Source organism: Panicum virgatum, chromosome 1N (assembly GCF_016808335.1).
Source record: "Panicum virgatum strain AP13 chromosome 1N, P.virgatum_v5, whole genome shotgun sequence".
NCBI lineage: Eukaryota > Viridiplantae > Streptophyta > Magnoliopsida > Poales > Poaceae > Panicum > Panicum virgatum.
In genome coordinates, this window is record NC_053145.1 from 66,768,041 (window position 1) to 66,791,405 (window position 23,365).

General features: G+C 47.4%; 5 protein-coding genes and 1 non-coding gene across 10 annotated transcripts; 1 reads left to right on the forward strand and 5 right to left on the reverse strand.

The window, feature by feature from the left end:
• The first annotated feature begins 3,870 nt into the window (after window positions 1–3,870).
• LOC120657737 (metal tolerance protein C2-like) lies at window positions 3,871–7,321 on the forward strand. The gene is made up of 10 exons (XM_039936157.1): window positions 3,871–4,309; window positions 4,566–4,674; window positions 5,583–5,622; window positions 6,028–6,104; window positions 6,214–6,302; window positions 6,419–6,488; window positions 6,584–6,622; window positions 6,706–6,856; window positions 6,964–7,053; window positions 7,138–7,321. The coding sequence occupies exons 1-10, from the start codon at window positions 4,009–4,011 to the stop codon at window positions 7,237–7,239; spliced, it is 1,068 nt and encodes a 355-aa protein (XP_039792091.1). The 5' UTR covers window positions 3,871–4,008; the 3' UTR covers window positions 7,240–7,321.
• A 22-nt stretch (window positions 7,322–7,343) lies between these two features.
• Window positions 7,344–11,122, reverse strand: LOC120653795 (U-box domain-containing protein 24-like). Its single transcript, XM_039931464.1, has 3 exons — window positions 10,632–11,122; window positions 7,836–8,139; window positions 7,344–7,766 (listed from the first exon to the last, which is right to left on the reverse strand). Exons 1-3 carry the CDS (start codon window positions 11,120–11,122, stop codon window positions 7,344–7,346), a joined length of 1,218 nt encoding a protein of 405 aa, XP_039787398.1.
• A 758-nt stretch (window positions 11,123–11,880) lies between these two features.
• On the reverse strand, window positions 11,881–11,952 carry TRNAT-CGU. Its single transcript has one exon. It is a non-coding gene; the product is annotated as a tRNA-Thr (tRNA).
• Window positions 11,953–12,263: 311 nt separating this feature from the next.
• Window positions 12,264–15,468, reverse strand: LOC120657738 (protein ELC-like). 3 transcript variants are annotated; one of them, XM_039936160.1, is made up of 2 exons: window positions 14,133–15,468; window positions 12,264–12,703 (listed from the first exon to the last, which is right to left on the reverse strand). In XM_039936160.1, exon 1 carries the CDS (start codon window positions 15,338–15,340, stop codon window positions 14,141–14,143), a length of 1,200 nt encoding a protein of 399 aa, XP_039792094.1. In that variant the 5' UTR covers window positions 15,341–15,468; the 3' UTR covers window positions 12,264–12,703; window positions 14,133–14,140. The 3 variants fall into 3 exon arrangements, with proteins under 3 accessions (XP_039792094.1, XP_039792093.1, XP_039792095.1); XM_039936159.1 differs by having other exon boundaries at window positions 12,264–12,681; window positions 14,133–15,467; XM_039936161.1 differs by lacking the exon at window positions 12,264–12,703 and adding an exon at window positions 12,724–13,480.
• Window positions 15,469–15,669: 201 nt separating this feature from the next.
• Window positions 15,670–18,738, reverse strand: LOC120657739. 2 transcript variants are annotated; one of them, XM_039936162.1, is made up of 7 exons: window positions 18,376–18,738; window positions 17,991–18,083; window positions 17,812–17,892; window positions 17,564–17,695; window positions 16,378–16,596; window positions 16,120–16,212; window positions 15,670–16,052 (listed from the first exon to the last, which is right to left on the reverse strand). In XM_039936162.1, exons 1-7 carry the CDS (start codon window positions 18,721–18,723, stop codon window positions 15,888–15,890), a joined length of 1,131 nt encoding a protein of 376 aa, XP_039792096.1. In that variant the 5' UTR covers window positions 18,724–18,738; the 3' UTR covers window positions 15,670–15,887. The 2 variants fall into 2 exon arrangements, with proteins under 2 accessions (XP_039792096.1, XP_039792097.1); XM_039936163.1 differs by having other exon boundaries at window positions 15,675–16,052; window positions 17,991–18,080.
• Window positions 18,739–21,117: 2,379 nt separating this feature from the next.
• Window positions 21,118–22,746, reverse strand: LOC120657740 (bZIP transcription factor 27-like). 2 transcript variants are annotated; one of them, XM_039936165.1, is made up of 3 exons: window positions 22,214–22,739; window positions 21,966–22,043; window positions 21,277–21,834 (listed from the first exon to the last, which is right to left on the reverse strand). In XM_039936165.1, exons 1-3 carry the CDS (start codon window positions 22,562–22,564, stop codon window positions 21,745–21,747), a joined length of 519 nt encoding a protein of 172 aa, XP_039792099.1. In that variant the 5' UTR covers window positions 22,565–22,739; the 3' UTR covers window positions 21,277–21,744. The 2 variants fall into 2 exon arrangements, with proteins under 2 accessions (XP_039792098.1, XP_039792099.1); XM_039936164.1 differs by having other exon boundaries at window positions 21,118–22,043; window positions 22,214–22,746.
• Window positions 22,747–23,365: the final 619 nt, after the last annotated feature.

Here is a 23,365-nt window from a genome sequence, read left to right on the forward strand (position 1 = left end):
CCCCTGTACATAAAAGTATAACCATAAAAGAGAGAAAGGGAAAATCAAGAGGTTCGTCAAGTCAAACTGCACCACCTCCAGCACCAAGTTCTGTTAACTGGGATGACGACTTAGATGACTTCATGCCCCCCAAACCATGGCCTCCAAGAGATGATGTTCCTCCCCCTGTGCATGACTACCTAGATGATTTCATGAAATAATGTGTAACATATGGTGTTCATCGGTCTAGATTGTGAAGTAAATTGTACTGAAATAATTTGGAATTCTTCAGTATCATGGATGTGTACTCATTTAGCTTTCTTCTATGTGTCACATTATGTGGTGGCTTGTGCTATAGGTGGCGACAAACCATGTGTCCAAGCATTTGGGGCTAACCAATTTGATACAATAAACGAAATATAAATAGAACGTTAAACAAGATACCACATAAGATATTACATTGAAGGTTACGTTCATTACAACCAAATTCTATAGAAATACGTACTTCCAACTAATTAAACAATACATTTAGGCATAGTACATACACAATATACTTAATTTCGTACACACAAATAAATGCACAACTAGATGCGGCGAATTCTTGTAGGTGGAGCCAATCCATCCGTCGGATTCCCGGAAGGTCCAGCCTCGGCAGCAGCATTGGGTACTGAAAGCTGTGGGCACTTCTTGTAAGTGTGACCGTCCGCTCCACACAAGTTGCAACGTTTTTTCTTCTTTCCAGCCTCGGACTCGTCCATTCCGTTCCGGATACGACGTGTCTGCCGTCGGCCTATGCCCCGCTTCGTAGCTGCATCAGGGATGAGAATTGGATGGAGATTTTTTTGAGTGAATGGGCCTAGAATACCGATGCCGTATATCTCATGACACCAAGTCTGTACTGTGGCTTCTTTTGTGAAATATTGAAAAACATATGACGCAGCATCTAACCCAGATACAGAACAAGCCGCGATGACATGGGAGCATGGTAAGTGATGCACCTTTGGCTTCTGACATCGGCAGAACACCCTCCCGTCAATGGTTATCAAGACTTCTTGAATTACCCTTTACCTGCGGACACCCTGGCCGGTCTTATCCCTGCATGATACCTCAAATCTTTGCTCCTTTGTGCCCATCGATATGACTGAGTGAAATCGAGCCTTTTCAACTTTTTTTCTCCATGTACTCATTGACCCTTCTGCAAAAATGCACTCCTAGATTATTAAGTAAGGGAGCGGCTGATGCGTATCGCTCCCTAAAATACCTTATACATCTATACATGATGAACTCAACAATGCCAACAAGAGAAAATCCACGAACACGACGCATTACCATATTGTAACACTCAGCATGGTTGGTCGTCTCGATCCCATAACGTCTCTCATCTGTGTCATACAGAAGTGACCACTTCTCTTTAGGCGCACCATCAATCCACTGTGAAAATGGCTTAGCATGTCCCACTAATGAATCTGTAGAACGTCTCCTACTGGATGATGAGGCCTGGCTAACTGTTAAGATCATATTGGTTACCTGCGGTTCGAATCTAAAATCCGGCAGAGCTTCGCCGGTGGAATTACCTCCCTCACCTCACCTCTCTCCCTCTCCCCTCTCTGGATCTCGTGGGCAGAAAATGAGGACGCAAGGTTATATCCTTGGCGGGAGCCTGCCGCCCCCCTGCCGGGCGACAGACCCCCTGCCGCCCCACCACTTGGCGGCAGGGGGCCTGTCGCCCGGCAGCGGAGCGGCAGGCCCCCGCCAAGGACTTCTGCGCAAATAAAATTTATATTTATTTACATAGAGGTCTCTACCGCCCCCTGCCGCCCCCTACCGGGCGGTAGGGTATAGAACTGTAAAATGTTAAATGAAAAATATATTTCTGTAATTTTTTTTTGAAAAATATAGAAATAAAAAAGACACGAGTCCCCCCGAAAGGTCAAAATATATTTGGGCCAAAAGGTCCATCATAGCCCATTACTACCTTCAACCCTTTTCCACTCCCCTTAGCTCCTGTCCTTCAGGCTACCGTCGCCATAACCACAACGCTACTCTGGCGCTCTCGTTAGGAGGCGACCTGACGTCATCACGCGGCAACGCCCCGCGCTCACACCAGGCGCAGGAGGCGACCGCGTCGTGCCATAGGAGGACGCTGGCTGGCTGACGCGCACGAGCGCTAGAGATGCAGATGGTACCGTCGAAGCGCCATTGTGGGTGTGTTTAGTTGTGAAAAAATTTGGGTTTTGGTACTCATTTCGTTGTTATTTGACAAATAATATCCAATTATGAATTAATTAGGCTTAAAAGATTTGTCTTGTGGTAATCAGTTAGATTGTGTAATTAATTATTTTTTCAACTGCATTTAATATTTCATACATGTGTCCGAAGATTCGATGTGACAGACACCGTGTGAATTGTTTTAAAACTAAACGGGGCCTGTGTTGTTTCTCCGCATTGGCGAGTGGTGCTGTGGGTGAGCAAGCAGAAAGCCAAGCAGCTGCAGCCGCGCGGGCGACTTCATTGGCGTGAGCGCGCGTGTGGTTGCGCAGGCACATGGATTGTGCATTGGGGATTGAGAGTGCAGATCCAATTTTATATTGTGCTCATCCAAAAATCAGCTAGCATCTTGTATTTGACCATTTGCTCTTGTGCGATTGTGCCTCGATTAATCTAGCATTTGCTCTATCTTTTCCTCCGTAAGGATCTTGCAATATTTTATCATTTGACCATAGTTCCGCTGGCTTTTACTGATACTTGCTTTGCAATCTGTAGTCATGGCGGGGACGGGGACGGAAGAAAAACGCTCTCGAGACGGGGAGCGGCGGAAATCAAGGGAGTCATGGCAAGAAACATATATTCATGGAGAAGGGAATTCATGGCAAGAAAGAGTGCACATACCTGATGATTTAATTGGCTTTCTTCCTTTGCGTTGTTCCTGATGATTCCTTTTCGTTGGCCTGGAACGTCCCTGCTTCTATGTTTGAGGGTTTGCTGGAGTCTTGTTAGATTTGTTTGGCTTTCTTTCTTTGCGTTGTTCTTGATGAATCCTTTTCGTTGGCCTGGAACGTCCTTGCTTCTATGTTTGAGGGTTTGCCGGAGAGTCTTGTTAGAACATGTCCGCTTCTCTGTTTGTGCGTTTGCCAGAGGTTTCTGGAGAGATGTAGAGGCGTAGAGCCCTAGCACAGATGGCCGGTTTACATTGCACGGGCACCTCAGCACTGATCCAACGCCTGATGGCAAGCCAGTTACGTGATCCAACGGTTGAGAAGAAGCCAGCGACGTTGCCCTATTGGCTGCACGGGGAATAACACCTGTTTCATGTCAAGAGATTGGGGATGTTGCTGTCTCTGATAATGGTGGAAATGGTTTGCCCAATGTAAATGATGTTTATGATACATGCATGTAATGTGTTTTTGCCCTTGTAGCATGGCAAACAATTCGTCATTAGCTTGTGTTTAGTAAGGGCATCCGCAGTGTATAGCATATGAGGGGTGCTAAGATCATGCCATGTCATCCCTACTAGCTTAACAAAATTCATCCCAATGTATAGTATCTCATTGCATCTCTCATATGTTAAGCTAGGGTCCACGAGTGGCAGCTTTCCAGTTCCCATCCTCTCCCTCTTTTCGGTTCTCTCTCCTCTTAGCACCAGGTGCCAAGATAGGACACAGGTGCTTGAAGGTACTAGCTTAGCACTTGTGCTCTAATGTATAGCACCAGAAATTTTTTTTCTCTCTCATCCCTAGCACCACCTTAGCACATACATTGGAGCTGCCGGTCTGTGAATGTGATTCAGTTTGCTGCCTGCCTGAATTCTTCAGTTGGGCTTGTGCTCCTTTGGCAAACAGGGGGAGAGTCGTACGTACCGTAGATTTAGGATCGGACGGACTGGGATGTTGCGTCGCGTGGGCCGTGGGTTGTGGTGGGTGATTCTCATTGACCAAAGGGCAAAGGCACCCCAGCCCGATATAGCAGTGGCCGCAGATCTCGTCTTCCTCGAGCGCGGCGGCGGCGGCGGCGGCGGCGGCGGCGGCAGCCATGGACACCCCCACGGCAAAGGCAGCGTGGAACGCCAATTACGGCGTCGTCAGCAGTGGCGACCGCCGCCTCGCCTTCTCCCGCCAGCTCTCCTCCAACTCCGCCACGCCGCGCCTCGCCCGCTCCGACTCCTCCATCGCCATGCCCATGCCCCCGCCCTACCAGGGGCCCAAGCCCAGCAAGAAGCTCCTCCTCCTGGCCACGGCCAGCCGCCCCATGCGACGCCTCGCCCTCCTCCTCGCCCTCAACGTCGCCTACTCCGCCACCGAGCTCGCCGTCGGCCTATTCACCGGACGCGTAGGTATGAACCACCCGCCTCCTACAAGTGTTTCATGATTACGACATCATTAGATTATCCTAGTGGTTCATCCATTGGTTCATTGCTACAACTTGCTAGCAATTCTGCGTGCACAGCATGCTATCATATTCTATTGCATCCTGCATCTGCTACACAGTCTGCTTTCATGCCCAGCCTCGTCATCTTCTGCTTCATTTCTGCTGCTGGAAGAACCCCAGAAGAATGCAGCGCAAGCATCACTGGTGCCCTTGTTTTGCAGGCTTAGTTTCAGATGCTTTCCACCTGACCTTTGGATGCGGCCTGTTAACTTTCTTATTGTTCGCAATGGCTGCATCTCGAACCAAGCCTGATAACCTCTACACCTATGGGTCAGTCACCTTATTCCCTGTCGGCTTTCTATGCTATAGTTTTTTTTTTTTTGAGAAGTCCGGTTTACACCCTCCAACTATGACAAAAGTTCAATTTTCAACCTTCAACTATGAAACCGGACAACATAGGCCATCTAACTGTCAAAATCGGGCAAATTTGCCCCCTGGGGTGGTTTTGAAGGTGGTTTTCCATTTTGTGAGAATTAAAAATATTCAATTTTACACTAAAAAATTTATAAGTAATTCATTTTAAGTCACAAAATTATGAAATGGGTATCAAAAGTTTTCTAAAAATGTAACCTATCTATTGTCACATGACTTGTGAGCTATTCAGATCTATTTTTTTATGTTCATAATATTTGGTTACTTGCAGTTATGCCTATTATTTTTAATAAATAAGATTCAAATGGAGCAATAATAGATAGGTTGCATTTTTAGAAAAATTTTGGTACTAGTTTCATACTTTTCTGATTTAATGTGAATTAGTTTTGATTTTTTAAATCTAATTACATTTATTTAATTTTTTTAGAAAATGCAAAACCACCTTCAAAATCACCCCAAGGGCCAAATTTGCCCGGTTTTGACAGTTGGATGGCCTATGTTGTCCGGTTTCGTAGTTGAAGGTTGAAAATCAGACTTTTGCGATAGTTCGAGGGTAAAAATTGGACTTTTCCCTTTTTTTTCCTGTCTCATCTTCTTTTATGCAATCTAACTACCTATTCATGATTCCTTTGTTTTCTTGAAAAAATTGTCACAAATTACTGTTCAACCGTGGCCACACCTATTATGATTTTGCCCACCTGACAACCACCTTTTCCTAAATGGGTGCTATAAAACTTGTTTGCTTTCGGCTCTAGTGCTATTCATCTCTGCTATATTTTTACTCGTTGTTACCTGCTTTCTTTCAGGTACAAAAGGTTGGAGGTTCTGGCTGCCTTCACAAATGCGGTAAGCTTCCAGCTTTCTATCTTACTAATACATGTGCATGCAATTGTAACTTTGAAGTTTAGATTTCTTATCTCAACCATTTTCTGTTAACTTCCATCGTCTTTCCCGTTTGTGTACAGACACCAAATGGAAAGAAGTGAACTATACATGCCAGTACTGTTAAACATTTGTTTGATGACAGCGCTGAAGTTCATCCATTGTGTTTCTATTCACTTGCTTATCATGTGCACTATACTGTCTCTACCACTTAACTGAATACTCTGTTCATGTGCTTATGTGCATATTGATTTGGCTGTTTTTTTAGTACTGTACTTGCCTTTTAACATTGTTGTGCTTGTGCCCTTTCTGGCCTTTTGCTTCGTGCTAACATTTTGACCACCACAATATGCTTCTTTGTGTAGACAGGTGTTTCTATTGTTCCTGTCTTTCTCCTTGGCAGTTGAAGCATTGCATGCGTTTATGCAAGATGAATCAGAGCACAAGTGCCATCTATGTCAAGTGTCGTCAGATGGGATGACATTCTCCTGTCTTTCTTTGCTTTCTGTGGGTTCATGCTGACACCATGTTGTCTTCTAAAAAACTGTCTTTCAGGCATTATCTCATTGTTTCTGCTGTCACCAACCTTTTGGTTAACTTGCTTGGTGTTTGGTTCTTTCGGAACTATGCTCGTGTTAACATAGGTATCAAAGCAACTTATGTCCTCCTGCTTCTGTTGCAATGGCAAATTGTAATTGTCCCCATGTAAGAATTAGAACTTAAACAGTTTGATTAACGCGATCTCATTTATGAATGCCAGTTTACAGGAATGAGGAGGATATGAATTACCACTCGGTCTGTTTGCATGTCTTGGCAGATTCGATACGGAGGTACATGCATGCACCGCCCTTGTTCATTTTAGACTTTGGTACCTTGCCAGTCGCCAAACATTGATTTTACTTGACACCTGTTCATTATTTTGCAGTGCTGGCTTGATACTAGCTTCTTGGTTTCTTTCATTGGGGTAAATATATTTTTTATGGTTTCTCTGCGCTTACCACTTATCATGTGGCTATTCACTAATTCTCTTTGGGCTAAAACTCGCAGGATCGAGAATGCTGAAGTTCTGTGCCTGGGGATTGTCTCGGTGGCAGTTTTCATGCTTGTTTTGCCGTTGTTTAAAGCCACTGGTAATATCCTACTGCAGATTGCACCTGGCAATGTGCCACCGTCAGCATTTGCGAAGTGTTCCAGACAGGTAAACAGTGGCTCAGCTAGACGTTTGCTTGGTTCAATACAGAGAGAAAAAAAAAGGTGCACTCAGACTGTCAGACACATGAGGAGGTTATATATATATATATCCAGATTATTGCTTGTGAAGATGTTTCCGACGTATGGCAAGGTCGATTTTGGGAGCTTGTACCTGGTCAGGCTGTTGGATCTCTGTTCATCAGGGTAAAACCCTTTGACACCGAGCTGCAAAGCCTGCTATTGTTATGCATTTTTGGTGGCTGATGTTGGTTGCTTTGGATTGCATAGGTGAAGAGTGGCGTGGATGATCGGGCGGTCCTTGAATACGCGCATGGTCTCTATCAAGATTTGGGCATTCAGGATCTGACTGTCCAAACCGAGGAGTCGTAGTTGTCTCATACGGATACGGTGCTGCGTTTGTTTATATAATAAACACATACACGAATCAAAATATACATGCATTGCACACTCAGAAGAGAGCAGCACTGCTACTGCTACTGCCTGGGCCTGGCTTTGGCTTGGTGGAAGGCGCTGCTGGAGAAGTTTGGTATCCTGTCGAGATGCCGGAGTGCGAGCTCCGCCGTCTGCCGGGTGCGGGCGTCGCCGTTGCGGTAGGCCTCGACGAGCGCTGACACCATGGTCTGGTCCGCTGCCACCTCCTGTGCGATGTCCTCGACGCGCAGGATGCGCTCAACTGCCCACACGGCCCGCCGCCGCAGCGCCTCCGTCCGGTTCTCCACCAGCACCTCCACCACGGGCCGTAGCCCCTCCGCCTCGCTGACCACCAGTACGCCCTCCGCCGCGTCCGCCACGCCGTCCCCCACCAGCGTCGACAGCGCGGCCAGCGCTGCCTCCACCACCCGCTCGTCCGCGTGCTCCAGGCACGCCACCAGCCGCTCCACCGCCTTGCACCCGCCCTCCGCCAGTCAGAAGCTCTCACGCAGCGAGCAGAAGCTCTCACGCAGCGAGCAGAAGCCGCTGTGCACGCGGCAGGTGCCCAGCGCCCCGGGCGGCGGCGGCGTTCCTCCCCTGAGGCACGCGCGGCACATGAGGAGGAGGCCCTTGGCCTTGCCCCGCGGCGCCGGCTCCGGCACGGCCGTCAGCCTCCCCGACTGCAGCGACAGCTTCTCCAGCGCCATGGCCGAGTAGAGCAGCACGGCGTCGAGGTCGCTGGTGTCGTCGTTGTCCACGACGAGGCGGAGGAGCTCGAGAGACTTGAGGCGGGCCTTTTGTAACACCTGCCTCGCGGACAGTCCGCGCGGGATCGGCGGACAGTCCGCCAGGCAACGCCTAGATATTTATCTGGATGGTCGTGGGACCCACCTGTCATTCCTCTCTTCCTCCTCACTCCGTCCAGAGCCGAGGGGAGAACGAGCGCTCGCGTCGTCGTCGCCCCCTTCCGTCGATCTCTCTCCTCCGGCCACCAAACCTTGATTCCTCGCGCGGGAACCTTCCTCGGCACCTCCTCCACCTTCCCCAACCCCTAGACCGGCTTCTTACGGCAGGAATCATCCCTCGCCACCGCCGGTTGCCATTGGAGGTGCTTGAAGCTTTGCTCCACGTCGATCCGCTTCTCCGGTCGTCCTCCGCTCGAACCGACCGCGGGAATGGATTCGTGGTGAGTTCCTTGTGCTCCCCGGTCGTTTTTCCCTTCCGTGGTGCGTCGCCGGCGCCGGTGAACGGCCGCCGCCGCACTTGCTGCCGCCTGCGGCGCGGGTCAGAAGCTAGGTATCGTGGACGGTCCGCCTGGGAGGCGCGGACAGTCCGCCGATCAGATTAGGTTTCGTCCAGAGACGTTGTCTCTGGTGGGTTAGCAGAATTGACTGCGGACAGTCCGCTATAGGGGAGCGGACGGTCCGCCGTTGAACTTGAGGTTTGTCCAGAGACGATGTCTCTGGTGGGGGTGCGCAGGATTGAACTGCGGACGGTCCGCCACTTGGGCGCGGACAGTCCGCAGTAGAGTCTAGGATTTTGTCCAGAGATGTTGCCGTCTCTGGTGGATTGAATACGTGAACTGCGGACGGTCCGCCAAGGGGGGCCGGACAGTCCGCAGGTAGGATTAGAAATTGTTCCAGAGACTTTGTTGTCTCTGGTGGGTCGGTAGAATGGTACGGCGGACGGTCCGCCACTTGGGCGCGGACAGTCCGCAGGGTATTCCAGTTGAAGTAGAGTAGTTACATCATTGAGCTGCACTCATTTACTTCATATGCATACGTGTAGCATCCGCAGCTGAGGGCGCCGTATTTGAGGTGATTGCGGCACCGCAGGAGCAGCCGACGCAAGCCCAGGAGGAGAGGTGTGAGCACCCGGCCCAAGGCTCGTCTGACCCCAGTTCTGTGCCGCAGCCCGAAGGCAAGCCCCGGTGCACATCCTATTAATTTTAAATTATGACACCTATATATGTATTTATTACTTATGCATTACGTTTAGGAGTTGTTTGAAATCCTAGTTGCATGAACCCTAGGAGTCCTTGAGTTGTACTAGTATGTATAGGACGATAGAAATGCTATGCTAGATAGAGTTCGGTAGAAGTCGAGTAATTCTTGGTTACTCGCGAGATATAAGATAGCTTTATGTTTCCGGATATGAGTTACTAATTTGTGGATGGAAGTCTTGAAATGAAAGAAAGAATAGAATCGGAGACCGGGCGGGAGAGGTGTAGTTCCGCCTGTGTCGGTTAAGGACCGAGCCGTTGTTGGCCCTGCTGATCATGTTTGAACTGTACTAACCGTATGCCAGGAGTAGGAGGTAATCGAAACTGGTAAGCCGAGTACTGCTTTGCTTCAAAAGTACAGGAACCCGCACCCAACTCCTGGGGCGAGTCGAGTAGTTGCGGAGAATCGGGGATGCATATGTTTACTTTTGGTAGTCTCACGTTGAGCTCGGCTGACCATATGTCGTTGGGCTGGTTCCTGTAGTTCGAGGTGGGGAGGGGAATGGTTGGTGCGTGTGGTCCGACGGGGCATACGCGTGCCGTGTTGGTTATGTCCTCCTTGCAAGGTTAAATCGAATCGATTCGCCGTCAGTCACTCTCGGATATGAGCACCTTGGTCACTGCGTCGCAGTGTAGTGTTGTGATGGAAAAATGGTTATACTTATGTTGATGTGCATATGAATTATTATTTATTGTTCCACTATGTTTGCTCTATATTTGGTTATGCAAATATTAGACTATGTTAATTTACATAGAACTTGGGCTAAAATAAGGAAAGTGAGGAATTACTTTAGTTGCTGTTTTCTGCAAAATAACACCAGCCAAAAGCCTTGCATGTCTAGATATGTGGGCTAAGTTATACCCACTGGTCGGGTAAGCCTTGCTGAGTATTAGTATACTCAGAATTTGTTGCCACAATTATTTCAGGACACGCAGACATAGACTTCTGTTCCTACTGCGTCAAGTTCATCCGCCGGGATGTAGAGGGATGGGAGGTTGTGGAGCAAGACGTTTAGTTATGGATCTCCATAGGGTACACTTTTGGTAGTTGTAGGCCCCTTTCCTCTAGTTGGACCCGGATTTCAGTAATACAAAGTTTGTAAATTATGTATTTATTCAAACTTGGTTTGTAAAACTTCGGGTGTAGTCTTATGTATATTTGTTGCATTTTTAAATTGGTGTCGTGCTTGTATCATCTGCGTCCACCTTCGCGTGGGAGTATCGGTGATGTTTCGATCGGGACGTGGATTGAGAAAGGATCGCCAAATTAAACCGTTAAGTTAATGAATCCGATGTGTTCAAACGACGGCCATTACAATTAATTAGAGTTTTAATTTAGCGGTCACACCCTTGGGCTGCTGCTCTTGAGCTGGCGGCGACCGCGGGTATGATGCCCTGCCTGCGCACCAGGTTCTTGTTGGCGGCGCTGGCGCGGCACACGTGGGAGATGCAGCCGAGAGCTCGCAGGGCGTCGTCGTCCTGCTGGGACTGGGACTGGGATTGCAGCTGCAGCTTGGCCTTTTCGAGCTCCTTGTCCTGGTTCCTCGCCCTCCACTCGTGGATGACGTTGCGCAGGGCTAGGCTGGGGCTCGTGTCGGCGGTGCGCAGCTCCGCCTGCGTGAGGGGCCACGTCGGCGTCCTGCCGCTGTCCCTGCACTCCCTGAACCACTTGAGGATGGCCTCGCGCTCGAAGGTGTGCCCCGTCTCGATGGTCACAGGGTCATGCATCACCTGCTTGGTGAGAGGGCACATGAAGGCCGGCTCCGGCTCCTGGTAGTAGTAGGATGGGTCGTCCTCAAGCTCGCTGTCGCCGCCGCTGCCGGCGCCGGAATAATCCATAGCCTGTTCGGCTGATTTGATCAACATTGTGGTTTGGCTTATTTCGACTTATTTTCTCTTACATAATACTATTTATTCTACCAGTCGAGCACTATTCATTCTACCAGCCGAACAGTCTCGTGATCCTTCCGCTGTCTCAACTGCAATCAGCGGCGCGTTGAATGGGGAGAGGGGAGGGACGGACGGAGCTGCTCCGAGTCGGAGCCCGGCTGTGGGGGCTTGTCAAGTCAACCCTTTACCAAGTCTTGCCCGGGCTTCCTTAGGCTGGATTGCTTGCACGACTCCCCTCCCTGTCCCTGCCTCCCTTCCCATTACTACGACGGTCCACTAGTAATAAACCTTCTAATAATATCTCTTACCAAGTCATGCAATGCAACTACCTACTACTCCCTTCGTCTCAAAATATAAATATTTATCGACTTTCGCGATTCATGTTTGACCATTCATTTTATTCGAAAAATTTATGAAAATATTATTTATTTTGTTATGACATATTTTATCATCGTATATATTTTAAGTATATCATAATTGTTTTTATTTTTTTTATAAATTTTTTAAATAAGAGGAATTGTCAAACTGTCAAATGTGATCAGCAAAAGTCAACAAATGCTTATATTATGGGGCGGAGGGAGTACAACACATTTCATCATCAAATAAGTAGAGTAGAGTACGTACGGTTGCAGCTATAACAAGCACAAACACCAAGGAAATATTTATTTATTCCCCTAGAAAGGAAAAAAAATCTAAACCAAATAAAAAGCCCCCGGCGAGGATCGAACTCGCGACCTTTCGCTTACGAAGCGAACGCAATACCACTATGCTACGGAGGCGTTTGCTCTACTTTCTAACTGAAAATCTACATGACAGGAAAATATAAAGGAAGTGCCTGCACGACTAGCAGTTGGTTTGGTTGGTCGGTCACAGCGGCTCATCCACAGCACGGCTCTGAGATCCCGCCAATTGTTAGGCCATGGGCTAGCTGCCTGCCAAGGTGCCCACCATGAGCGACGTCACAAAGGCTCTGGATCAACACGAGGGGCTGCTGCTGCTGCTATGTAAATGAGTTGAAATTTCTTTCTTTAAGGTGCCCAAATTACATGCAATGCATAGGGTGCTAGGACAATTTTCTTTGTTTTTCTTGTACGACTATATATACTAGATCTTAAATAAATAAATTAATCAAAAGTGCTTCAGAAATAAATGTGGCTGGAAAAAACAATCCTAAGGAATTAAGGACAGACAAAGCAAGACAAATAAAATTCAAATTGCGGCCTCTCCACAATGTCCAAAGGTATCATGAGTGAAAAGCAAAATAAGAAACAGGACCGAAGCAATCAACTTCATCTTCATGATTGAGTACAGGACAGGAGGTTGACCATGGAGCTCCCAAGCAAGCATATACGGCGACGGTGTGGCAACTGGCGGAATTGGGAGTAAATATGATGGCTAGAGGCTGCCCTGATATGCTTGCAAGCTCCTCCAGCAACTCGTCGTTTCTTGCCATTGAAAACTTTAAGGTCAGCCGCTGCTGGTTTGTGGCTCTGAACGAACGTGCCCTGCTGCAATATGCAAAAGCAACGCCTCGAATGTTCAACAAAACATAACATAAGGCTCTTGGTTATACATAGCCAAGTTGTATAAAAATTGTTTAGGCTTGATACATACATAATTAATAATTCTATAGGCGAACGAGTTGAATGCATTTGCAGCAACCGAACCAACACAACTAGGAGCTGAAAGCGTACTTAGTAACACTATCAGGAAATCATACAATTATGGTGCATAGCAGGCATGGCAATAACACCAACTTAGTAACATAATCCACTCGAAAGTGAGCTGAAAGCAACCCATTATCCAGAACAAAAGCTACCAGCTCAACTCTAGAAATTGATACTGACAAAATGGTACATCAGTTTCTATATAACTATATATCAGACAGATAGTAAGGTGATTCACATTCAATTATCGCACCTGATCAAGTAATCAAGTAAGTTAAAACAAAACCCAGCCTTGATACTAGTTCCCACTATAGAGCAATGTGAATCTATAGGATTCCAAAGGTAACGATGAATCAACATATATTGCAATCAGCAAATGCCATGAATGGTTGCAACAAGACAATTGACAAATGAGGCCAGGCCTATGAAATTTTCTACAAACAGGTATAATTCCCACAAAAAGAACTTCACGTGGATGTACAATCATGAGGCAATCAAATAACTGCAAAAAGAAATATGCATCGCAATTCGCAAGCTCAAAACCATACATCACCACCTGTGACACAATTCGAACTACGGCTCGTATCCATCGATTCAGTGTCAAGTAATAGTGACAGGCAAAAATTGTATCTTCCCCTTCCTGGTAAGCAGTAAAATAAACAGTGCAAACTTTACACAGACTATAGTAGGTACTTAAGACAAACAAAATCAGATCGGTTATAGACCAAGCATGTATACTGACTATTATTCCTACGTTGCATACTGCGTTGTGGTGCCATGCTAGCAACCTTATCCTGAACTTAGAACTGATCAACTTAACAATACCCAGCTTTAACATAGGCGCCAGTAGAAACTAAGAAACGAAAATCCAACCTTCCAAAGGTGACCATGAACCCATGCAATCTCAAACAGCTAATGCATCAATTTCATCATGATTGCACTACACTTAACAAATGAGGACCAAGAAGGCCTCTTAAATTTTGTATAAACAGGATGAAGTGAGTTCATCTCCAAGGAAGAACAAGACATTTAAAGATCTGGACTATAAAGTAATTGTAATGAACAGAAACAAAGCACACAACATGGACTGCAAGCTCAAAAACCATACATGACATCATGTGACCCAACTCAAACTCAAAGTTATTATTGACACAAGTTCTTTGCTATCCATCCAGTCCTATCAAGTAATCGTTATAAACAGGCATGGCATACAACTTTACACAGAGAATCACTTATAAGTCACTTGAGACAGACAAAATCGGATTGGTTGTAGACCAAGCAAGTATACTGACCATCATCACTAGGATGCATACTGTGGTGCCCGGGCTGCCATGCTAGCAACTTTAGCCTGCTGTTGTGCAGTGTGAACCTTGGCAGACAAGGCGCGGTGGAAAAACTGCTTGCGTGACAGTGCGCGCACGCTCCTGAGGTAGCCGTCAAAGGGCACAGATCCCTCCTGAATGGCCTTGTCAAGCGCGTAGATGGTATCCTCGAGTGCCAAATCTGCGGCCGTGCACTCGATCATCTGCCTGGAGAGCACATCTGCTGGCTGGATGGCGTCCTCCGAGGCCTGGGTGTTGCCTCTCCTGGTGTTCTCCGTGACCCAGGCCTCGACGACATCGGTGGCCATCATGACGTCCTGCAGGCGGCGCTCAAGCGCCTCCTTCTCCTCCCCCATCTTGCGCACCCCTTGGGCGACGAGATCACCCCTGTGGCGCAGCTCCGCCTGGACGGTGAAGAGGGCGTCAACCTCGGCCTCGCGCGCGGTCCGCAGGGCGGCGGCATCCGCGTAGGCCATGTCGACGAGCTTGACGACGGCGTTGCGCTTGAAGACCTCGGCGGGGTCCTCGGTGGGGGGCGGGCGGGGGGCGAGCTGGGGCGATGCGGGGAAGCCGCCGAGCCTGTAGGAGGGGGAGGGGGAGGGGGAGACCCGCGGGGGCGGAGGCTGCGGCGAGGGATTGGTAGGCGTCGGAGCGGCGGCAGGAGGAGGAGGGTTCCTGGTGAAGAGGGGCGGGTCGAGGCCGAAGAGGTGGGAGAGGGATCGGACGAGGTCGACGAGGTTGGAGGAGGGGAAGACCCAGGAGCGGAGGTAGGGCGCGTTGGCGACAAGGCCGGAGCGGTCGACGAGCGGGTGGTGGGGCTTGATGACCATGTCGCGGGTAGGGGAGAGGAAGACGAGCGGCGGGGAACGCGGATAGGGCTCGGGAAGCCAGATGACGGCGGGGAGGTTGTAGGAGGCGCCGGCGTGGTGGATGGGGATGGTGCCGTCGGCCTGGAGGAGATGGGCGGCGCGGCCGTCGTTGTGCGTGAAGAGGGCGGCCTTGGGGTGGAGGGAGGGGAAGGCCTCGGCCAGCGCCACCAGGTGGTTGCGGATCAGCCATTTGACGTCCTCGGCGTAGGGCAGCGCGGAGGGCCCCCGCTGCGAGAGCGCCGTGTTGAGGAACTGCTGCGCGTACTGAGCGCCGCCGGCCGACGGGGGAGGCGGCGGCGAGCGGGCCATCGATCGGTTCGGATCTGCGTGCTAGGGTTTCGATCGGATTTCGATTGATGTGCCTTGCTTTGCTTTCTCTCCCTCTCTCGCTCGACTGGCTGCTCGGTTGGTTGCGTGCGAGTGGGGAAGGAGAACTGGCAGGAAGGAAGGGAAGGAGGAAGGATGCGGCCCTGGACCCACCTGTCAGTCAACCACTGCAATGCAAAGAAGACTTGGCCTCCTTTTTGTTTCTCTCTTTTTTTTAAAGAGTCTACTATTAATTTCAAAATAAGACTTGGCCTCGAAGGACTTGGGAAATTGCATATTTGCAAAATTTGCCAAATTAACACACAACAGCAAAAGAAAAGAAAAGACTAGTCAAGCCAAAGCATTGGCCGAGTTCATCTTTGTATCATCAAATCAACCATGTAGTACTAACAAGGAAGATAGGAGCAAATCAAGTACTAGATAGAATCTCTCTCTACTAATCAAAGCAGCAGGCAATGTACCCAAAACATTTCAAAGCCTCCCCTCCATCTACAGTACAATACAGTCCCGGTGGCCTCCATCTTCTTGACTACTGGATGGTCTCTCCAGGTGGTAACTCGGCAATCTTTGGGGGAGAGCCCAGCACCCGCTCCATGTCGAACCGCACTTCGATGTTGCGCATGCTGTACCCAACGATCATCAACCAGAACAGCAAGTTGGCCAGCTGCTTCGCGCTTGTTTCCGACATTGTTGTCTGCAAGCCACACCTTGTTTCAGATACATAAGACACAATATCAGCCATGCAGTTATGTATCCCCCACCTTCATCTGCTCTGGATCGGAGACCGCCAGGAGACGCTTTATGAATGCATTCATAGCAAAGACAACGTCTTCCCCAGCAGTACTCGTCAGTTCCTGCAATCAGCTTCCCTTTGTAAGATCCATCAACAGATATATCCTCTGCTCCTCTTGATGGATATGGATGGATGGATGGAAACAAAAGCACCATCGTAAAAATCAACAAACACATCTTTTTCTTTTTGAAAAAAAGGAAGAAAATCTACAAACTCATGTATGTACCTTCAAATTCTGAGGTTCTAGGCTCTTCAGATACTCCAGCAGCTCATTACTTCCCTGCGAGGATTTCCTTGCAACTTGACGGCTCAGCTCATCAATCTCTACTTCAAGCAACTCTATGTATTTCACAGCATCAATTTTCTCAGGTCCAGTGACCTTGTTCCATCGGATTACTTCCCCGGTTACCTTTTTCTGGGTTCCAGGAGCGTAATCTGGTGAATCCTACAAATGCATCACATTCATATTAGTAAACTCTGCATATGGAACCAAATATGTAAAGCTATATGGGGCTCATAGGAGTTCCATCTGTAATTTTATCATCTCATGATAACCAAAACATCATAAAACCATGCGCTGAAATTTTTTGTTAAAACACATGACAAGTCTCCAAAAATGTTCAAACACCAAGACCACAAAATAGTTCGTTGGAAGTGTGATTCTTGGAGCACGATAGTCGATAGTCGAGTAATAAGCTTAAACACATGGACCGAAAAACCTGGTTACCAGCATCTCCTTGTAACATTGATTGAAGAGAGATCAGCAAGTATAGGAATACAAAGGAGTAGGACAAAAGAAAGCTCTTGGTGTGGCACAAACCAAGCAATCATATGGCATACCAACATCCATTCTGTAATCCAATCTTAAGTCCAGGAACAAAATAGCGAGACACAAGCACCAGTAACTATGACAGTTAAATTTTCTTCTCAAACAATATAATGGGGGCTTCCTTTGTTCTCGTCCCCACTAGTCGTGTAGTCAGAAAGCATACTTCCTATGAGAAGAGCTTAAATGAATCACAGCAGATTAATGATTGCAAAAACATATTGTCCTTTACTCCTTTCGATTGTGTCCTCAGCACCATTAAATACATGCTACCATGTAAAGGCAGAGAGCTGAATACAGAACACGCAGTTTTGAACTAATGCAACATCAAGATAGTTACATATCTATTAAATATTAATCTCTCAGTTCTCCAGAGGAGCTTTTTAGCTAAGGGCACTAGTGAAAAGCGGCAAACTTTAAAGGTGATGACAAACTTTCTGAGCCATATTTACTTAAAGAATACACAAGGCACCACTAGGACCTGTGTACATTGTAATCATAAAAAGCTCGGATATGAGCATGGCAATCGTTTAATCATAAACATATACCTTTTAGAAGTACATGGTGACAATGGTGGACAGCTTACCTTTTCTTCTTCCGGTTCAGGAAGAGCAATCTGCTCCAAACTCTGTTGCAACTCCAGCCGGTACTGTGCGTTCCTAAACATGTACCCAGTCATTAGGACATTGTACATAAGCTGAGCCAGATTTTCGGCAACCTGTGTTGTGTCATAAAAGGCAATCGAGCATGTCATAAAAGTGACAACAAAATACTCAAGTGTCGTGTAAATGTGCGACAGGGAAAACAAGCATAGGAATTAGAAGCTCCCATTACCGTAGTAACAGTTACAGCAAAAAATTGTGGTGGTAAAGTCCCGATCATATTGGTTACCGTGTGCCGCATGGCCTCAACAACCTTTAAGAGAACATATCGAAGGGAATGACAGCATATAAGTATATTTTATGAAATCATGGGCCGGTTTTATACATAGAAATGAAGAGATGAAAACAAACCTGCGTTGGAGCTCTTTTTATGAAGAGCTCCATAAACTCTGGTTGGACATTTTTTACGTATTCTAGGAGAATATCCCTCCTGTTCTTGGGCTGCTAAGGAAGGGAACAACACATAAGCATGACTTTTGTAGCTGGCTCCATGAACATGTGAGAATTTGTATCTTTATACCAAAATTTCACCCATCCGCTAAACGCCGAGCGTCGAGGTGAAATGAGTAGGCACGGCGGGAGATGTATGTGCTCGTGGTTTACGATCTAGAGACGTTATTAAGATTGGAAGATGCCCATCTCATCACACTTTCTAGTAGTATGTAGCTAAGATCCTAGACTATGCAGGATTGATATGATAGAGTAAAGGAAGGAAGGAAAGGGCAACCATACTAACCAGGCCGTTGTTGATAGGGTCGGCCGTGGCGTCGCCTCCAGAGGCGGCACCGTTGGGCTGCTCCTGCTCGGCGGCGCGCACGAGGCGGATGCGGTGGGGCGCCCGCGGGGGGAAATAGACGCTCGAGGGAGAGGAGAGGCAGCGTGACCGCGGAGGCGGAACCCTCTTACTGTAAGTGGAAGTGGAGGAGGGAAGCAGGAGGAGCGACGGGGACATGGCGGCGGCGGCGGCGGCGGCGGCGGTGGAGATTGAATTGAATGAGATTGGGGGAGGAGGATGCTGTAACTGTAATACGGCCTGCGAGAGGAAAACGAAGGATACGGCCTGCGATGCCTGTGAGCCCCTCATCCGTGGATGGACGGCCAAGAACAGTGTAGTTTAGCCCGCGGCCTCCCCGTTCCAAAAAGTGTTGCGTTAGACCAATTATATATAGATAGCACCCACTAACTATTTCTCTCTTCATGCAAGGTGTCCACGTCATTCTCCACTAAGTGTTCCACTAACTTTCAACTATCTTATTAATTACAAAAAATGTTCATGTCAACTCTACAGTATACAATACTTTTAATCTTTAATTAACTAAAGTAAAATCATACACATACGCTATTTTTTCATCACCTATTCTTCTATAATGTGATCAAATATTCTATTGGTGTTTCTTCTTTTAGCTTATCGATTTTTACGAGATTCAATAAACAAGAAAATATCCATATGACCTCTACTATGTGCAATACTTTTAATCTTTAATCTATTAATGTAAAGTCATATACATACTCTATTTTTGCAATACTTTTAATTTTTAATCTATTAACGTAAAAACTCATATACATACTCTATTTCTTTGAGCACATATTCTTTTATAATGTGATCAAATATTCTATTGATGTTACTTCTATTAGTTTATCGATTTCTACCCAATACTGAAAAAAAAAACATGCAAGAAAAATTCATATAATCTATATAGCATATATACCCACTAAAGTCATTAACTCTATTTCTCTTAGCATACAAGTTATCCACATCATATAGGAACCCATTATATCAAATGCCACATCAACGTCCACTAGGGCCATCTGTTTATGTTTTTCATCGATTTTTTTGTGAATGTTGCTATACAATCATTTTAACTTTTTTACTTTCAAATTTCATGTTCAAATTTAATTTAAAAAATCCCGCAGCAACGCGCGGGGTATCACCTGGTCTTAACAGGAGTGTCATGGAAGTGTTATGTGTCACGGGTATTAAATTTTAGGGTTAATTGGATTGTATCATTACAATTTTTCAAAATTAGAGTTCTGACATTACAATTCATCTATTTGGAAACATGCCATTACAATTTCTCCTCTACCTGCCTCATGCCATTTTCTACATTCTGGCGGAGCTCGTGGATGACGAGTCGGATCCGGCCGCCGCCGCCACCGGCCGGCGCGTCGGCACGGCATGCTCCCTTTCCTCCCCAGCGGATGCCCTGGCGGCAACAAGGTCAATCTCCTGCAGCGCCTTCCTCCACGGAGCCGCTGACACGCGCTACCTCCCGCGGCTCTGCGGCCGGCGGCCCCGCCCACCCCGCCGGCACCTCCAGCGCCGGTGCCGGCGCGCCATCCTCGTCAGAGAACCACACGCACTTGCCGCCGCCGCTCCGGCCAGTGGGTTCCTCCGTCGCGAGTGGGACACAATTGGATTGGATGGCGTGTGGTGCAGCAGGTCCAGCATTCACGCGTGCGCGGCGAGGTCCATGTTGCGCGTCAGCGTCCACTCCAGCAGCAGCCCGCCGCCGTCGCCCACCGATTCATGCAGCGGTACCGGGAGGAGGAGCACCTCATAGTCCGGCGACACCGCTGGGTCGAACACGAGGAATAGGCCCTTGTGCCCGTGCGGCCACCACGACACCATGTCGTCGGGGGCGGCAGGCGCTACCACGCTCCGTGGTCGGGGTTGCACACAAAGCTTGCCTGCAGCGGCGGCGCTGCTGCAGCGGGCGAGGAGGAGGAGGCCGCCGGCGCCGGCAGCCACTCCGACCGCTCCTATAGCTTCCAGAATTGGAGGCTGACCAGAATCTGGGCGGGTTTCAAGCCGCCGCCGAAGAAGAAGGTGCAGAGCCGACGGCTAGGTGTGGCTCGAGGTGAAATGAGCCATACGAAAGATCAATTCGTACAATACGATCTGCAAGTGGGTCCAATGTCACTGGAAGCGAAAATGGTATGAATCAAATAGAGCGGAAATTGTAATGGTATGTTTCCAAATAGACGAATTGTAATGGTAGACCTCTGAACTTGAAAAATTGTAATAGTACTAATCCAATTAACCCTTAAATTTTCTAATATGGTAGAACAGAGAAGGTGAAGTGTGAAGGGATATATCGGTTACATAGTTCACAACTTTGATAACTGTGCCATGACACCTCCCACTAAAATTACCCTGAGTTTATTTGTGCTAAATCAAATTACTTCGGATTTAACTAAAAATGTTAATATTTAATATTTATACTAAAAACTATCAATAATGCAGTCATAGGTAAAGTTTAATCCTGGCTACGCCAGGATGGCTTAGAATGGCTGGGGAAGTTTGGTTCATGCGATGAGTTAGAATAAGATCATCCCATGCATCCTAATTTTCTTAATGTATTTTCTGGATTAGATCACCTCAGAAGATTGATACTCAACATACTAAAATTAGAATAGAGTTATCTCATCCAACTCTCCAAGCAAACAGGACTATTTATTGTATTTTGAAATGATGTCGTGACTCGAACATGTTGGTTTTATTAATCACTTCACTAGTTTTCAGACTCTTGATTTACAGTATATAGATAGATAGATAAATACTTTCGTCCACATGAAAGACATGCACTAATAGCAATATACTCTGGCTCCTACAGGGGCCAGAAGAGAATTGGGATAGTAAATTAAAAAACTGCCTTCTTCTGGCTCCTCCAAGCTGTAAAGCTATTAGCTGCACACGGCATGAGTAATGAGCACTGATATCAGAGGAAGCAACGGACGCGAACAGACGATCGACCCATATCATGAAACATTAATCTCATTTCCATTCCATCAACGGATCTCGTGTCAGCTAATTCCATTCAACTCCCAAGCACTGCACATTCATGGATCAGATCATCAGAGAAGAAGCAGTCTAGCTAGCTTGTCCTCATCCATGATGGATCCTGCTTCTTGGCCTTCTTCCTCGGTAGGTCTTGGGAAAGAGCAGGTGCTGGATCAGCAGAAGCTGTAGTAGATGCAACTGACATAATCGAGGCATTGGCAAGAGGATGATTATTTTTACGCCCCTTGTACCACAGTCCAAGGAGTTGTAGCTAATGAAGACGAAGATACTAAAATTTTGCAAGGAAACATAACAAGTAAGGAGCTAGAGCTGAGTGGAGGAGGCAGCTCTTCTGATGTGGGGGTTACTCCTGCTGCTGCTTGGCTGGATCAGTGCAGCCATCTCCACTTGGAGCTGCATTATATGAAGTATTCAAAATACAGACAAGGTTAGGTTGATTGTGTTGTGCAGAGAATACAGACAAGCCTAGAAAGAAAGAAAGAAAGAAAGAAAGAAAGATGAGATTGGCCTAGCCCGTCGTGTACTTGTTTGCACTGCCTCTTGAGCTTGAGGTTCTCATTCACCAGGCGACGAACCTCCTTCTCCAGCTCCTGCACATACGCCTGTCCTTGCACCCAATCACTACTGCAGTTAGTAATAATCAGAGAGAAGAGAAGAGGAGAAGACTAAAAATTATTCATTTCAGCAGGCAAGGCATCAACCATTCAACCAACTGCGTGCTGCTATTTTTCAAGAGAATCCAAGAAAGCAACAAGGCATACTAGGCACCTACCCTCTTCCTTGCCCTGGAGCGGAGCGCGGACTCCCTGTTCTTCATCATCCGGATGTTCTTGCGCTCGTCGTCGCCGTCGCAGCAGCCGCTGCTGTTGCTGCCGCCGGCCCCAGTCAGCTGCAGATCCAGGCCGCCCAGCAGGTACTCCTCCTCATCCTCCTGTTCCTCCTCCCCACCGCCGCCGACGCTGAGCGACAGAAGAGGGCGGCCTGGGGGCAGCGGGTGGAGAGACGGCGGCGGTGGCGGCACGGGCGCCGCGGCAGCGCTGTCGTTGTCGCGGCTCGTGCTGGTGCTGGACAGAGAGAAGAGCGAGCTGCAGCCGCTCAGACTTAGCTGCGGACTCCTCGGCATGATTGATTCACTCCCGTCCCAAGCGCCCTTGCTCCACGCACCTGCCGACGAATTGGATCAGATCGGATTGGATTGGAGCAGGCTTCAACAACTGTTTGAGGAACGAATGAAGATGGGGTGGACGACTAGACAACGACTCCGTGTAGGTGTAGCTAGCTAGTGATCGATGACTAGGGAGTGAGTAGTCCACTCTCTCCTTTTTTTTTTATCTCCCAAAGGGAGTCCCCACGAACGATCTTGTACGAACTCTACACAGAGAAAATAGAAGTACTGTATTGCCACATACCGCAAGGAGTTTAATAGAATTAATATAATATTCATACCAACAAGTAGCAATAGTATAAGATACATACTATGTGCTATTTCTTATTCTATAACATTCCACGACGCGTGTAAGCAGATCTGACAGCGATAGAAGGAGGGGTTGAAAAGGTAAAAGAAAGAAAGACAGGGGCCTGCTTGTAAAACAAAAGTTTCTCCTATTTTCAGAGGTCAAATAAAAAATGTTTGAATACCAAAAGTGCTCAACTTTTCTAGATCTACAATTTTTGTTTCAAGATCAAATTCACTTGAGCAAAGGTTTGGAAGTTTTTTTTTGAAATTTTAGAAACTACTAATTAAACATCTTATCATTTCATGTGACAATTTCATACCCCTAGAGTCGTATTAGATATTCATTACCCTAGTCACGATGGTTATGCCTATAATTTTGTAAGGGCTTAAATGACATGGTTTAAAAGTTATAAGAATTTTTTACTTGAACTTGCATATTTTCACTTTTTCCTAATCCTGATAATATAT